General features: G+C 42.6%; 1 protein-coding gene across 1 annotated transcript in view; it reads right to left on the bottom strand.

The window, feature by feature from the left end:
* The window catches only part of LOC149441269 (adenosine deaminase-like), a 34980-nt gene that overhangs the window by 10269 nt on the left and 6419 nt on the right, over positions 1 to 18292 (bottom strand). Inside the window, exons 3-6 of the mRNA XM_089657533.1 lie at positions 15728 to 15853; positions 8869 to 9012; positions 1980 to 2095; positions 1508 to 1632 (exon numbers count right to left, since the gene is read on the bottom strand). Coding sequence (XP_089513659.1) covers positions 1508 to 1632; positions 1980 to 2095; positions 8869 to 9012; positions 15728 to 15853 — 511 coding nt within the window. The remainder of the gene's footprint in view (positions 1 to 1507; positions 1633 to 1979; positions 2096 to 8868; positions 9013 to 15727; positions 15854 to 18292) is intronic.

Raw genomic sequence — 18292 nt, 5'->3', positions numbered from 1 at the left:
CCACTGGGAACAACAGCAACTCAGCCACCAAGTGGTAGGCCACGTCACATGACAGAGCGGGGTCAGCGCATGCTGAAGCGCACAGTGCGCAGAAGTCACCAACTGTCTGCAGAGTCAATAGCTAAAGACCTCCAAACTTGGTGTGGCCTTCAGATGAGCCCAACAGTATGTAGAGAGCTTCATGGAATGGGTTTCCATGGCCGAGCAGCTGCATCCAAGCCTTCCATCACCAATTGCAATGAAAAGCATTTGATACAGTGAGTGGTGTAAAGCACTGGACTCTAGAACAGTGGAAACATGTTCTCTGGAGTAACGAATCACGCTTCTCTGTCTGGTAAGAGTAGATACCTGAAACATGAAGGAGTAGATTTTGGACGCATGGATGAAGAGATCCTGAACACTCGGAAAAGGAGATACTCGTCACATGGAGGAGGAGATACTGGACACAAGGAGATCATAATGGCTTATTGTGTCTGAGGGCAATGCAACTACACAATGTGGGACAAGCTGTGGCATGAGTAGTCCTGGCGAATCTTATTCTGCTCCAGCTTGACCTCCTTTAACCCCCCTCCTTCCTCTCACTGTCTCCGGGTTGGTATTAGACATATTAGGGCCCTGGGCAGGAATAACACTTGGGGCCCCCTCCATAATACACAGAATATTTCTGTTAAAATGTTACTAAACCCACAACAATACAATCAGTCTGTATATTCAGTATATCATGCTTGTTATACTCACTGTGGAACCTAAAGGGTAATCCTCTGCATTGTGTAAAAACGCTGTTTTATCCTGTCTTCTCTGAACCTCCCCTTCTTCCAGTGCCCCCCTCTTATCTCCTGATTTGTGTAGAGTCACTCTGCAGATGCTCAGTTTACTGTGTATTGCCAAAGAGGTTTTTGTTTTCTTGGGAGAGTGCATGTGATCAGCACAGGGCCAATCAGCACTGTCCAGACAGAGGTATCCCTGCATCCTCCAACAGCAGAATGAAAACTCCTCCTACAAGCTTTAACCAGTACTTGGCTGAACACTGATAGAAGTCACAAGACTGCTATATACTGCTGATGAGAAAAGGTATTTAGCAGTTTATATGTACTAAAATAATTGCTTTTTAATGTTCTGTGTACTGTGGGAGACCAGATATAGTGAGTCTTGGGCTTAGTAACACTTTAAAGTCTTCCTCTAACTTTTCTGATAAATCAGCTGACTGACTCTTTTCAAGACTTCAGATTTGTTTATTGGAAGAGAACTCAAATAGAGGGATCATCTTGGGGATCCCCGAACAATGCATAACTGAATGTTCCTATCATGCAAACCTCATAAGTGATCATGATGGGGATTCTGCAACAATGCATGAGCTGAATGTTCCCATCATACAAACCTCATAAGGAATCATTTTGGGGACTCTGGAACATTACATAAGCTGAAAGTTTCTATCGTACACATCTCGCAAGGGATCATGTTGGGGGTCCTGGAACAAATATGAGCAAAATGTTCACATCATACAAACCTCATAAGCTTTCAGATGTCCAGGAAAAGTTTCACTCTTCAAGCCTTCATCTCCTGCCAGGTCAATGGCCACCACTGTGTCATTGTGGTACTTCTTACACAGCTCAACAACCTCAGGTGACCATTCTGTTACAAAACACAAATAGAACATTTCTGTGGATGATCTCTCGGTCAGTGGTAACCTGTGAAGTCAGGTCTCGGTCCTGGTCAGTGGGGACTGAGATCAGGCTTCACCCGTACATGTTTATGCCCTGATTGTCTCTAGTTCCTGGTCAGTGATGACCAGATATGGAGTAAGGTTAGGTCTCTGTCGCTGGTAACAGGGACCTCTCTGGAGTGCAGTCAGGCTTCACCCATACAGAAAACACAAACAGAGCATTTCTTCTGATGATCTTATGGTCCTGGTCAGTGGTGACACTCCATCGGTTAGGTCAGGCTTAACCCGCACAGGTTTACGTCCTGATCTGGCTTACCAGGCATATGTCTCAGGCAGCACAAAATTGATTTTGCTTTGATGTTGAAATCCCTTTCACCTTCCTTCAGCCCTTCGTTAACAAGTTCCACAACTTCCTCTGGAGTGAGGTCACCTCTGTCAAAATATTACAACATCCAAAATTATTTCCATACAATAATAAGTTCTGTAACCATAGTATGCCACATATGTGTTTCTTCCTTATGTTAGACCTAAAGTGGAACTCTGGGCAAAATGTAAAATGTCATAAATGGTGCCAGCCAAGCTATCCAAAACAGTCCTACTCTCAGCTTCTAATGGTTACAGCAGCTGTATGTCAATCAGCAAAGGGGCCCGTATTTCATTCAGGAGAGTAATCACCATTGTGCAAAATTGGGAGCTAGTGGTTGCCCTATTAAAGAAAATCTGTCAGGATCAACAGCCACTTACTAAACATTTACTCAAATCACAAAAAAAACTTGAACAATTACAAAAGATAGTTATTAAATCTATTACCTGGGACACAATGCTACTCCACCATGGACTCTTCACTAGGGATCCTGAGACTCTTCTTTTATCTTTAACACTCGGCAATTTTTATAGAGATGATAGATAAATAGATAGATAGATAGATAGATAGATAGATAGATAGATAGATGTGAAGTCACTGGTCAGATCAGTCTTTCTCAAGCAGAGTTCCATGCAGCCCCAGGGTTCCTTCAGAGGTTGTTAGGGGTTCCTTGAGCAATGAGCAATTTCTGCTCAGATATGTAACCACTGACACAAATGATCTTTTTTAGATATCTCTAAGGGGGCATTCCTTCTACTGACCACCAAAGCTTTCTCTCTCCAACTGCTACACTAATGTATCATAAGCTGTAGATATGAGGGAAGGGGCCTGAACATGGCACTGTGAGGCAGCATATTGCAAGAGCTCCAGACACCAGCCATTAGCACTATGACAGAAAAGCCCTAGATCCTACCTGGCTCAGACTGTGTGGCGGTCTGTGTGACGCTGTGTGCCCATGGGTCTCTTGGCGGCCGGTTGTGGGGGGGTTCTGGTCTGTGTGGCGCTGTGCGCCTGTGTGCCGTGGACCCCTCGACGGCCAGTGGTTGGCGGGAGGTTGGAGGAGCTTCGTGGCCTAGGTGAAGTGGAAAAGGGAGGCGGCGGCTTTTGGAGGAGAGAGGGATGCCGAGAGCACCCATGTGACTGCCTATGTGTCGGTGGTCGGAACCCTGAGAGTCTCCAGAGAGCAGAGAGGCACAGCGGAGGAGGAAGTGGCTATGCACACAGAGGAAGCCCCCCTTACTACATATATCACCCTGAGACACCTCAAGATCCTCGACACCTTGAGACGCTCGGCAGTCACATCTTATATACTGGGAACCCTGAGTGGAAATCCTGACTGAGATGGAGGAGTGAACAGGGATGGAGCGGCTCCACACTTTTGGCATGGACGGTGATGGTGAGTTGCTGTGGGTAACAGAAAAACACTTAAAGATCTGCTGTAAATAACTGTCTGTTTGGACAATTGTGTGGACGGAAAAGAACATTGCTGGGTGGTTTCAGGGGCTGTTGGGACTGTAAAAATGATCTTTCTTTAAAAGTTAGACAGAAGGTGTCATTTAGGACTCTAGAAGAAGAGGAAAGAGGGCTATCTCAGGGACGGTAACATTGGAATAGTGAAAAACCAGCTGTAAACCCTAAATGGTATGAAGAGTAGATCTGTTAAGGGGGGGAAGGTCCAAAAATACCCCAACCAAATGAAAATGGAAATACAAGCACAATAAGAAAATATATGCCCCTACAGGAGAAAATCCCAGAGACCCAAACCCTGGAAAAACAGCATGAAGGAATTAGAAAGCATGATGTAGGTCAATCTAGATTGTCATTTGGGATACTGGAAGAGAACCAGATTAAAGAATCTATAAAAATAGAAAGTATAATTGAACAAGGAAATACAGAACAACAAGGAAGCATGTCACAAATACCCACAAAAATAGAGATGGCAGAAATGCTTGCGAAATTGGAGCATTCCATGAAAAATTAAATGGCGGTACTACACAATGATCTGGGATGAGTATTAACATGAGTTGAAGAAGTAGAGGGGAAAATAGAGACACATGCCCAATTAATTCTTAACCGTTTCAATACCGTGCAATTTTACACCTTCCTGCCCAGGCCAGTTTTCAGGTTTCAGCGCTCTCACAATTTGAATGACAATTGCGCGGTCATACAACATTGTACCCAAACTAAAATGTTATCATTTTCTTCACACAACTAGAGCTTTCTTTTGGTGGTATTTAATCACCGCTGGGGTTTTTATTTTTTGCTAAATTAACAAAAAAAGACCAAAAATTTTGAAAAAAAAAACACATTTTTCTTTGTTTCTGTTATAAAAGTTTACAAATAAATAATTGTTCTTCATAAATTTAGGCCGAGATGTATTCTGCTACATGTCTTTGGTGAAAATAACCCAAATTAGGATGTATTATTTAGTTTGTAGGAAAGTTATAGAGTTCACAAACTATGGTATAGATCTGAATATTGATCAATCCTGAAATACTGACGGCCAATCTAATTTCTTGAGGTCCAAGAATGTCAGAACAGTACAGATATCCCCCAAATGACCCCTTTTTGCAGAGTAGACAGTCCGACGTACTTCATAAGAGGCATGGTGAGTTTTTTGAAGTTGTATTTTTTTGTCATAATATTTCGGAAAATGAAAAAATTAAAAAAATTATTTTCACTATTTTTTTTTTTACATACTGTCACCAGTGCAGTACAGCATCATCATATAACTGGCATGGTGGTGAACAGGGACACTGACTGGTGACAGTATGAAAAAAAAATATATATATTTTTTTTAATTTTTTTTTATTTTTTTATTATATTTAATTTTTTATTACATTTTTTTTTATTTTTTTTAAGATTTTTTTTTCATATTTTACTTTGACCAAAGTAGTGCAATGTTACCATAGTAACATTGTACTACTTTGGGGAAGTGATCAGTATTTTTTTTTTTTTTTTTTTTAAACAATTTGCTTATAGCAAAGAATTACTTTGCTATAAGCAAGCATTTACCTGAATGAAATCGATTCATTCAGCTTTTTTTTTTTTTTTTGTGCTTAGCTGTGATTTGGTCACAGCTAATCACATGACATGTGCATGTGATTAGCTGTGACCATTCACAGCTAGGCACTAGTATACAATGGATGGCATCATGAATGAAGCCATCCATTGTATACAACTGTCATGTGACCTGCTGTGATTGGTCACAGCAGGTCACATGGTACCAGCAACGGGAGCCGGTACTCGGATCTGTCATCGGCCGTGTCCGAGGTGCACGGCCGCTGACAGATCGCACTGCTGCGCCGCTCTGCATTAGCGCAAACGGCGCATGTGCGGGAGCACGCCAAATGGCGTGCACCCGGAATGCAGGGACACAATTGAAGCTGCCAAACGGCCATTGGCCGGGCGGCTAATGGTTAAACTAGAAGCGTAGATGGAAGAGATACGAAGAGAAGAGAGAAAGCTCTCATATAAATTGGAAGATCAAGAGAACAGAGATAGAAGGAATAATCTAAGAATTTGAGGTCTACCAGAAGAATCTCAAGGAGAGGACTTACGGGATAAAATAAGGAGAGTGTTCAATCCAATGATAGGTAGACCAGCAACAGAATACTCGAAAATAGACAGAGTACATAGGTATAGGTGACCACAAGGAATAACATCAGACACCCCAAGAGATGTGATAGTCCGATTCCACCATTATGAGGATAAAGACAGAATATGGAAGAAATTGTGCGGGAACCCTGAATTAAAATATGGAGAAACAAAGCTGCAAATTATTGCTGACATTGCATCTCAGACATAAGCCAGAAGATCTTTGAAACCATTGTTGGATCAGATGAGGGAAAAAAATGTTCACTACAACTGGGGCTTTCCTGCATGTTTGATTGGGTGGAAAGATGGGAAATCAGCGAGAGTGTGATTCCCAGAAGAATTAAGTGACTTTTGTGAAAGACTAGATTTACAGAAAGTGGAAATTTTTGAGTGGTCAGAGGGGTCTATAGAGAGTGCAGTGTTGGGAAAAGAAAAGTGTCAGCTGGTTAAAAAAAGAGAAAGTAAATGGTAATGAGATGGGGAGTGAGGGATTGGGGGGGGGGGCGGTCGGAGAGGGAGAGAGTTGGGGGAGGGGAGAGGGGGGGGGGACCCCCAGCCTCCCCTTTTTTGTTTTTTTTGCTTTTCTTCTCTCCTCTTCCTGTATCCCTGTCTCCCTCGTTTCTACCTCTATGCCAATAGTTCATATAATCAGTTGTCTTCCTGAACTCTGAGGAAGATAAGCAGAAAATGGCGGGATGTCAGGAGGCCAAATATGCTACCGAATTATTGACCCCCAATGTTGCAAGATAGGGGTCAGAGCAGGTGTGTGTGTTTTGAGTCTCCCCCTAGAATAGGAATCATTAGTGGGAATAAAGCACAACAGATTCCAGGGCAAGAATTAGGCCAAGGGTTTTTTAGTAGCAATACAGGGAAGAGGGAGGATGGAAAGATTGGGGGGGGGGGGGCTAGATTGGGAAGGGGAAATCTCCATGTTCAGAATCGTCTATATTTGTATTTCTCCAAATGGAAATTTAGAGAAGAGAAATAGCAGCGGAAATGAGTTTGAGCTATTTTATGACTTATAACGTGAAAGGATTAAACATTCCGACCAAAAGACATAAGATTCTGAGGGAAATACATCAACACTCTATAGATGTAGTGTTTCTATAAGAGACACATATACTGTATCTCAAGATACAAATATCAAGTTATACTCAAGGTATTATCCAACCTGGTATTATTCTGATTCACCAATAAAAAGGGCCACAGGAGTAGTAATTGGGTTTTCAAAGAATGGAAGATTCACACTGGAAGAAAGACTGGTAGATCCAGAGGGTCGGTTTCTATTTCTGAGAGGAAACGTTCAAGGACTAGAATGCATGCTAGTTAACATTTACTGTCCTAATAAAAACTCAGTGGTATTCCTTGAGGGTAAGAAAGATTTTAAGAGGGGTAGTTTGATTGTGGCAGGAGATTTTAACTTCTGCATTGATCCATGGATGGACACGTCATCGCGTGCACAAAGAGATGGTGGTAGAAAATTAAAATCTGTTAAAAAGATGTTACATCAATGTCAATTGATTAACACTTGAAGAGTTAAACATCCAAGAGAAAGAGATTATACCTTCTTCTCCCCAGCGCATGGAACATAGTCACGATTGGACTATATAATGACTGAGCATAGACAATTGGAATCGCTGGTAAAATCTAACATAGAAGTAATGTCTATATCTGCTCATGCACCTGTCACAATGAGACTACGGGTGGGAGGGGAGCGGAATAAAATATCTATGTGGAGACTAAATGAGATGCATATACAAGATCCAGAAAAGATTGAAGAAGGAAATAGAGCAATATTTTGTATCTAATGAGACTGAGGAGGTATCGGTTGCCATGCTATGGAAGGCACATAAGGCATATATCAGAGGAATCCTGATCTCGCTAGATTGGGAGAAGAAAATAAGGTTGGTGATGGAGGAGTTATTAAATTTAGAACAGCTACATAAAAAGAAAATGGATTTAGATATACATCAGAAGATAGTTCTCAAAAGAGATAAAAGAAGTTATGGAACAGGAAACGAGGAGGGTTTTAATAGGGTGTCAAAAGAAAGATATCAGTAGGGGAATAGAACAGGAAAATATTTAATGAAAAAGTTAAGAGAAAAGAAATTGAAGAATTTTATAGAAAAAATTAAAGATGAAACAGGAGAAATGGTACATTCCACCACTGATATCGCTAACAAGTTTCAAAAATATTATAGCAGGTTATACGGAGTAAACTCCAAGAACCAGAAAGAAACAGAGGAAGAAAACAAGGAAAAAAGGCAGATATATTTATAGGAGGTCGGCTTACCAAGACTGTCAGAAGCAAACTTATTAGCTCTAGAAATATCTATCTCCCAGAAGGAAATTATTATAGCATTGAAGAGTATGGCTGCAGGAAAGAGCCCCGAACCTGATGGATATACTGTGGGATATTATAAGAAACTTAAAGAACTACTGGTCCCCAAAATATGTACATATATGAACGCTTTAGGAGAGGGGTTGGAAATGAGAGAAGAATCGCTGCAAGCATATATAACAATTATACGTAACGAAGGGAAAGATGGATCACAGTGCGCCAGCTATAGACCTATATCATTATTAAATGTAGACACAAAATTATACACTAAAGTATTAGCAGCTAGGATGAAACAGCAGATCCCGGAGTGGATACACTTAGATCAAGTGGGATTCATTCCAGGCAGAGAAGGGAGGGACAATGGTCTGAGATCACTGCTCCTTCTGCAAAAAGCAAGGAGATGCTGAAAAAGCTTTTGACAGGGTAGACTGGAGATTTGTGATTAGATACATTAGAGGCATCAGGACTAGGGCCCAAATGTTAAAGTGGATAAAAAAGCTATATAGTCGCCCATCAGCAGCTGTAAACGGGCCCCTATCACAGTTTTTTAAAAATGTATAATGGTACAAGACAGGAATGTCCACTTTCCCCCTTGTTATTTATAATATCCCTGGAACCACTATTAGCAATGGTAAGAAAGAGTGTAGATGTAACAGGAAAGAGGGTGGGAGAGGAAAGGAATAGGCACATTTTTGTAAAATTTGTATTTTTGAACTGTTTGATATAATATTGTCTTCTTTTTCACAGAAAAAAAATGATAAAACATATATTAAGAAAAAAAAATAAGCTGTAGATATAGCATTTATTGGCAGTGGTTCCTTGAGACCTAAAATTTAATTCAAGGGTTTCTCCATGGTAAAATATTGATAAAGGCTTAGGTTAGATGTTCCTTCCAACACTTACTCCTTTTGGTTCCACTGGATGGGATGGACGTTGCAGTTAGCAAACAGATGAGGGTTGTAGCGGACCTCCACATACACCACCCCTTCTTTAGCTTTCGTCTCTACAAATTCATAGGCAATTTTTTTCACAGCCTCGCGGTCACCGCTGGACAGGAACACAAAGGATTTTGTTACATAAGGTTTACACATAGAACATCTAGACATAAGTGTGACCCTGAAGTACCCATCAATAGTAAGTAAAAAAGCTCCCATTTATGTTTTGTGGGTGAAAGAGACTTGAAGGACATATCAGAGTCTCTAAAGACAATTTTTTTTTTCTTACAGATGATGGAAATGTTTAAGAAAACACACAATTGACTTTTCTACATCTTCCCTGAATGACGTATGGGAAGTCTGTGGCTCTTTCGGGCTTTGATGTCCTCCTTGAGGAATCTAATTGTTCTGGTGTGACAACCCTGGCTAGGACTGCATGGATGTGTGGGCTCATGTCTTATGATTTGCTGGTTCTGGAGAGTAATTTCCTATCCAGCATTATGTACAGTGGGGATCGAAAGTTTGGGCACCCCCGCTAAAAATTTGTATTATTGGCATAAAGAAGCCAAGGAAAGATGGAAAAATCTCCAAAAGGCATCAAATTACAGATTAGACATTCTTATAATATATCAACAAAAGTTAGATTTTATTTCCATCATTTACACTTTCAAAATAACAGAAAACAAAAAAATGGCGTCTGCAAAAGTTTGGGCACCCTGCAGAATTTATAGCATGCACTGCCCCCTTTGCAAAGCTGAGACCTGCCAGTGTCATGGATTGTTCTCAATCATCATCTGGGAAGACCAGGTTATGTCAATCTCAAAGGTTTTAAATGCCCAGACTCATCTGACCTTGCCCCAACAATCAGCACCATGGGTTCTTCTAAGCAGTTGTCTAGAAAACTGAAACTGAAAATAGTTGACGCTCACAAAGCTGGAGAAGGCTATAAGAAGATAGCAAAGCGTTTTCAGATGTCAATATCCTCTGTTCGGAATGTAATTAAGAAATGGCAGTCATCAGGAACAGTGGAAGTTAAAGCAACATCTGGAAGACCAAGAAAAATATCAGACAGAACAGCTCGCAGGATTGTGAGAAAAACAATTCAAAACCCACGTTTGACTGCACGATCCCTCCAGAAAGATCTGGCAGACACTGGAGTTGTGGTACATTATTCCACTATAAAGATATACTTGTACAAATATGGTCTTCATGGAAGAGTCATCAGAAGAAAACCTCTTCTACGTCCTCACCACAAAAATCATCGTTTGAACTTTGCAAATGAACATATAGACAAGCCTGATGCATTTTGGAAACAAGTTCTGTGGACCGATGAGGTTAAAATTGAACTTTTAGGCCGGAATGAGCAAAGGTACGTTTGGAGAAGAAGGGGCACAGAATTTAATGAAAAGAACCTCTGTCCAACTGTTAAGCATGGGGTTGGATCAATCATGCTTTGGGGTTGTGTTGCAGCCAGTGGCACATGGAACATCTCACGAGTAGAAGGAAAAATGGATTCAATAAAATTTCAGCAAATTTTGGATGGTAATTTGATGCCATCTGTGAAAAAGCTGAAGTTAAAGAGAGGATGGCTTCTACAAATGGATAATGATCCTAAACACACCTCGAAATCCATGGGGGATTACATCAAGAGGTGTAAACTGAAGGTTTTTCCATGGCCTTCACAATTTCCTGACCTCAACATAATTGAAAATCTATGGATAGACCTTAAAAGAGCAGTGCGTGACAGACAGCCCAGAAATCTCAAAGAACTGGAAGACTTTTGTAAGGAAGAATTGGCAAAGATACCTCAAACAAGAATTGAAAGACTCTTGGCTGGCTACAAAAAGCGTTTACAAGCTGTGATACTTGCCAAAGGGGGCAGTACAAGATATTAACTCTGCAAGGTGCCCAAACTTTTGCAGACGCCATTTTTTTGTTTTCTGTTATTTTGAAAGTGTAAATGATGGAAAGAAAATCTAACTTTTGTTGACATATTATAAGAATGTCTAATCTGTAATTTGATGCCTTTTGGAGATTTTTCCATCTTTCCTTGGCTTCTTTATGCACATTAATACAAATTTTTAGCTGGGGTGCCCAAACTTTCCATCCCCACTGTATGCATGCATCATACATACTAAAGGGGGTACAACTGGGGGGGTCAATGGTGGAGAAGGATCTAGGAGTTCTGGTAGATCACAAGCTTAATAATGGCATGCAATGCCAAGCTGCGGCTTCTAAAGCGAGCAAAATCCTCTCTTGTATTAAAAGAGGTATAGACTCCAGAGAGAGATATCATTTCCCCCGGTACAAATCATTAGTAAGACCTCATCTGGAATATACAGTTCAGTTTTGGGCACCAATTCACAAAAAGAACATTGGGGAACTGGAGGAAGTACAGAGAAGGGCAACCAAACTGATAAGAGGCATGGAGGAGCTCAGCTATGAGGAAAGATTAGAGGAACTGAATTTATTCTCTCTTGAGAAGAGGAGATTAAGGGAGGATATGATTTCCATGTATAATACATAACGGAGATATGATCTCCATGTATAATACATAAGGGGGGATATGATCTCCATGTATAATACATAAGGGGGATATGATCTCCATGTATAATACATAAGGGGGGATATGATCTCCATGTATAATACATAAGGGGGGATATGATCTCCACGTATAATACATAAGGGGGGGTATGATCACCATGTATAATACATAAGGAGGATATGATCTTCATGTATAATACATAAGGGGGGTATGATCTCCATGTATATTACATAAGGGGGGATGTGATCACCATGAATAATACATAAGGGGGATATGATCACCATGTATAATACATAAGGGGGGGATATGATCACCATGTATAATACATAAGGGGGATATGATCTCCATGTATAATACATAAGGGGGATATGATCTCCATGTATAATACATAAGGGGGGATATTATCTCCATATATAATACATAAGGGGGGATATGATCTCCATGTATAATACATAAGGGGGATATGATCTCCATGTATAATACAAAAGGGGTTGATATGATCTCTATGTATAATACATAGGGGGGGTGATATTATCTTCATGTATAATACATAAGGGGGATATGATCTTCATGTATAATACATAAGGGGGGATATGATCTCCATGTATAATACATAAGGGGGATATGATCTATATGTGTAATACATAAGGGGGGATATTATCTCCATGTATAATACATAAGGGGGGTATGATCTCCATATATAATACATAAGGGGGATATGATCTCCATATATATTACATAAGGGGGGATATGATCTCCATGTATAATACATAAGGGGGGGTATGATCACCATGTATAATACATAAGGGGGATATGATCTCCATATATATTACATAAGGGGGGATATGATCTCCATGTATAATACATAAGGGGGGATACGATCACCATGTATAATACATAAGGGGGGATATGATCTCCATGTATAATACATAAGGGGGGGATATGATCCCCATGTATAATACATAAGGGGGGATATGATCACCATGAATAATACATAAGGGGGGATATGATCTCCATGTATAATACATAAGGGGGATATGATCTCCATGTATAATACATAAGGGGGGATATGATCTCCATGTATAATACATAAGGGGGGATATGATCTCCATGTATAATACATAAGGGGGGATATGATCTCTATGTATAAATACATCAGTGGTTCATATAGTGAGCTCGGTGTAGTTATTCACCCTGAGGTCATCACAGAGGACAAGGGGGCGCTCTTTACATCTGGAGGAAAAGAAATTTCATCTCCAAACACGGAAAGGTTTCTTCACAGTAAGAGCTGTGAAAATGTGGAATAGACTCCCTGAAGAGTTGGTTCTGGCCAGCTCAGTGGATTGCTGTAGGAAAGTCCTGGATTCTTTCTTGGATACACAGAATATAACTGGATATAACATTTATAGATAAAGTTGATCCAGGGAATATCTGATTGCCTCTCGGGCGGATCGGGAAGGAATTTTTCCCCTGCAGGAGCAAATTGGATCATGCTTTGCTGGGGGGTCTTGCCTTCCTCTGGATCAACTGTGGGTGTAGGATTATAACTTTTTTTTTATGGTTGAACTGGATGGACTTTTGTCTTTTTTCAGCCAGACTAACCATGTAACTATGTTGTAAATTTACTTTAAGCTAGTCATGCTCTTAACAATCTGATTGTACAACCTCCCTTAAATCTTCCACCAATATTGTTTGTAGCACTGCCTGATATAATACAAATGTAATGTATTGTTTTAGGCTAGGTTCACACCTCTGCATGTTGCTATTGATGCGTTTTTCTGGTGCGTTTTGCGTTTTTGAACACGTGTTTTTGCCGCATTTTGTGTCTTTTTTTGCCAATAGTAAAGTATTGAGTCGGATGCAACCTTGATGCTACTTTCATGCTTTGCATCAAAGTTGCACCCATCCAAAATTGCATAAATGTTGCAAAAAAAAAATCCACACCAAAAACGCAACACTTGCATATTTGGTGTGGTTCCACTGAAGTCTATTGCACAAAAAAATGCAATCTACTACAGGAAAAACTTATAGTCACCGGTCACACGGCTGTGATTTAAAATCGCACGATTTGTGTGCGATTTCAGTGTAATTTCAGGCGTGATTTCTGAAGACTTTATTGCGACTTATGAAGATTTTCAACTATTTCAATTTGCAAATCACACCTGAAATCGTACTGATGGGACCGGGCGCTTAGCCCTGGTTCACACTGGTGTGACTTTAGGTATGACATGCAATTTGCAAATCGCACCTGAAGTTGCATCTAATGTATTTCTATGGCACTGTCTTAATTAGTGCGACTTTAAGTAGCCTGATTTCAAAAAATAGCTCCCGCACTACTTTTTTCTGATTTCACTGCAACTTACATTGACTTTTCTTAAATAAAGTTGCAAGCTGCAGTGAAATTGGAGGTATAAATTGCATTGATCTGCGACTTTAATGGGACTTTACACTCTCTGGCACTCAAGTAGCATGAAAGTAGCATCAAAGTAATGACCCTTTCAAAAAAACGCACATGACGCACAAAATGCTCAAAACTCACAGATGTGAACTAGATCCACAGGAAATCATGGTAAATGGACTGTAGTGTGTTTCTGCAAACTGGAAAACGCACTGAAATCTGCATAAGTGTGAACCTGGGGTAAATCTGAACTCCAGGAGAAGCAAATATTGTCTAAAGACAAAAGCCATGTGTATTAGTAATAGAATCTTGATGTGCTTTGTGTATTTTATCCAGATCTGTGTAACACTTGGCCACTGCTGCTCTCTCTCCTTGTGCTGCCTGACTGCTCTCATCTCTGCCCCTCCTGTAGTCTTCTTCAGGGAGCTCCTGCTGGGCCCCTCCCACAGAATGGGACCCTGCATTTACTATATCTGGTGTTCCCGGACCCTGCATTCACTATATCCGGTCTCCCCGGACCCTGCATTCACTATATCCGGTCTCCCCGGACCCTGCATTCACTATATCTGGTCTCCCCCGGACCCTGCATTCACTATATCCGGTCTCCCCGGACCCTGCATTCACTATATCTGGTCTCCCCCGGACCCAGCATTCACTATATCTGGTCTCCCCGGTCCCTTCATTCACAATATCTGGTCTCCCCAGACCCTGCATTCACTATATCTGGTCTCCCCGGACCCTACATTCAATATATCTGGTCTCACCGGACCCTGCATTCACTATATCTGGTCTCCCCAGACCCTGCATTCAATATATCTGGTCTCACCGGACCCTGTATTCACTATATCTGGTCTCCCCGGACCCTGCATTCACTATATCTGGTCTCACCGGACCCAGCATTCACTATATCTGATCTCCCCGAATCCTCCATTCACTATATCTGGTCTTCCCGGACTCTGCATTCACTATATCTGGTCTCCCCGGACCCTGTATTCACTATATCTGGTCTCCCCGGTCCCTGCATTAGCTATATCCGTGCTCCCCGGACCCTGCATTTACTATATCTGGTCTCCCAGGACCCTGCATTCACTATATCTGGTCTCCCCGGACCCTGCATTCACTATATCCGCGCTCCCCGGACCCTGCATTCACTATATCCGGTCTCGCCGGACCTTGCATTCACTATATCTGGTCTTCCCAAACCCAGCATTCACTATATCCGGTCTCCCCGGACCCTGCATTCACTATATCTGGTCTCCCTGGGTCCTGCATTCACTATATCCGGTCTCCCCAGACCCTGCATTCACTATATCCAGTCTCATTGGACCCTGCATTCACTATATCTGGTCTCCCAGGACCCTGCATTCACTATATCAGGTTTCCCCGGACCCTGCATTCACTATATCTGGTCTTCCCGGACCCTGCATTCATTATATCTGGTCTCCCCGGACCCTGCATTCACTATATACGTTCTCCCCGGACCCACATGATATGATTTATCAGGAGATAAGAGGGAGACACTGGAAGAAGGGGAGGATCAGAGAAGACAGGATCAAACAGCGTTTTTACACAATGCAGAGGATTAACTCCTTAGGTTCCACAGTGAGTATAACCAGCATGCTTTGCTGCATATACAGACCGATTGTACTGTTGTGGGTTTAGAAACACTTTAAGACTGTCCTCATATTACATAGTCTTGGTAAATGTATAGGAGATTGTATAATCAGAATGGACAGTGTATGGCGAACATTAGATCTATCTCTTTTCATTATGACAAGGAATAACAGAAGTGATAGAACTGAAAGCAACAAACACTGGATTTCAGCTTGGATATGAGAAAACTCTGCCACCCACAGAGATCAGGAAGGTTGAAGGGCTGCTTACACCACGGCCGGCATATAGATGTGAAACTTTGACAGGAACTCTGTGAGGCTCCCGGGGGAAGAACACACCACGCTTTTCTGAAAGATTTCCAGGTTCTCGAAGTTCACTGAGTGCATCTGCTTCTTTCTGATAATAAAAACAGGAAACGGTGAAATTCTCTGTAACATCTGTGCACCCGCTGCTTCTACCTGATACACCCCAATGAAGTGACGGAGAACCTTTCAGGGCCCGCATGCCCCAACTGCAACCCAAAATCCAATTATTTATCGCAAAGTTCCAACATTGAAATGAAACCTGAATACTGAGGTTATAGTTTTGAAAAAACAACTCATACATGAATATCTTTTGTCAGTGGCTTCCGCCACTGACCACCAGCACAGAGGGGCAGAGGAGACCACCAGCACACATTTACCGGTCCCCTCTCTGCTCTCCAGATCCCCCACAGCAGCTGGTGGGAGAGGTGAGGGGGAATCCAGCAAAGCTGCATGGGAGGGGGGGGTGGGAAAGAGCACGGGGGTGGGAGTCCTGAGAGCACAGGGGGCCAAGGAGTATGTGGGCAGACACAGGGGCGGACTGACCATTTGGAAACTCGGGCACTGCCCGACGGCCCGGGGTCAGTAGGGGGCCCCATGAGATGCCCCTGGTACCTTTTTCATAGGCTTTTTTGAGTTTGGGCAAGGACACAGGGGCCCCATGATCCCCTATTGCCCGGGGGCCCCCTGAGTTGTCAGTCCACCCCTGGGCAGACAGCATAGGGGCCAGGGAGCACAGGAGCCAGAGAGAATGGGGGTTGGAGAGCAGGGGGGTCATAAACACTGGAGCCGGTGAGCACAGGAGGGCAGCAGAGGGAAGCTGGATAGGAGGAGCATCAGGGGAAGCTGCATGCAGAAGAACCATTCTCTCTATGTTCCTCCTGCAGCAGCTGAATGCCCGTGGTTGCAGGAGGAAGAGGGGCCGGAGAGAACGGAGGTCGGAGAGCAGGGGGGCTGAGGAACACGGGACGCTGGAGAGCACGGGGGGCAGCAGAGAGAAGTTGGATAGGAGGAGCAGTGGGGGCGGCTGCATATAGAGCATAGAGCAACCAATCTCTCAATGTTCCTCCTGCAGCCGCTGAATGCCCATGGCTGCAGGAGGAAGAGGGGCCGGAGAGGACGGAGGGTTGGAGAGCAGGGGGGCTGACGAACACAGGGGCTGGACAGTACAGGGGGCAGCAGAGCGAGGCTGGACAGGAGGAGCGGGGGGGCAACTGCATACAGAAGAACCAATCTCTCTATGTTCCACCTGCAGCCGCTGAATACCCGCAGTTGCAGGAGGAAGAGGGGCCGGAAAGAATGGAGGGTCAGAGGGCAGGGGGGCTGAGGAACACAGGGACCGGAGAGCATGGGGGGCAGCAGAGAGAAGCTGGATAGGAGGGGGTGGCTGCATATAGAGGAACCAATCTCTCAATTTTCCTCCTGCAGTCGCTGAATGCCCATGGCAGGGAGGGAGAGGAAGAGAAGCAGGCATTCAGCAGCTTGCAAGAGGAACATGGAGAGATCAGTTTGTCTGTATGCAGCCACCCCGCTGCTCCTCCTATCCTGGCATACAGGGGGGCTGCAAAGGCAATTGGGACCCCTGTAGGTACACCCCTGAGTCAAAGTACGTACATAAGATTTTTTGATACTGCGCTAGTATCTATATACTATATAATGTATAATCATGTGCAAAATATAATGTGCAAAATACAGCTCTAAGTTACATTCATCTATCTATACATTTGTGTAATATCCGCAGACCATTGTTAAGGTGAGATATGAAACAATACTTCCTTGTCAACTATGTCATGCACAGTGCTATTTGTGTCAAATTAATCTCTAATAATAAAGATTATAAAGTGCAAATTCCACTCTATGTGCAATTAAACCATTAAGGAGTATCATTAAATAAAAGTGTCTAGTTCATTTATTTATGGCTCTGTTTTGCACATTTTATGTTTTGCGCATGATTAAGTTTATAGTATATATAGATGTGACGAGAGTGACTTTTTGGGGGTGGGGGGACCCCTGTATCATCTTCCCAAACCCCTCTTATGTTTAAGTCACCCTGTGCCTGTTAGGGGACAGGGTGAAATGTTCTAATATTGGTGTGGGGGTTGTTTACTGTTCTCTGCCATGCGGCTGCATCCCATTATTCTAGCAAACTATTATGGGATGGAATGTTTGTGTATTGGTGTGGGGGTTGGTCACTGTTCTCTGCCATGCGGCTGCATCCCATTGTTCTGTGTCTTGGTTTGGTGGGGGGTGTTTCCAGCAGCCCTTCCCCCTGATGGGAGGGCCTGCTGATGTGTTTCCTGTTCCTGGTTGTATTTCCCCACCCTGTGTATATATTTTGTGTTTGTGTTAAAATAAAGCAGTTGACTTCCTGTCTTAAGAAGAGTCTGGTGCTGTCTATTTCCTGTATGATCAACGGTGGGGGTGCGTGGATGGTGTTCGGACAGGGAAGCGAGAGTCTAACGGAAATACCCAAGTGTGGTCTGTGTCCGGTTCCGTTGCAATAGATACTAGTGCTGTATCAGGAAATCTTCTA

This window comes from Staurois parvus, unplaced genomic scaffold (genome assembly GCF_062004578.1).
Source record: "Staurois parvus isolate SC_StPar_1 unplaced genomic scaffold, SC_StPar_1.0 ptg001008l, whole genome shotgun sequence".
Taxonomy (NCBI): Eukaryota; Metazoa; Chordata; class Amphibia; order Anura; family Ranidae; genus Staurois; species Staurois parvus.
This window is presented reverse-complemented; position numbering and strand designations above follow the sequence as displayed.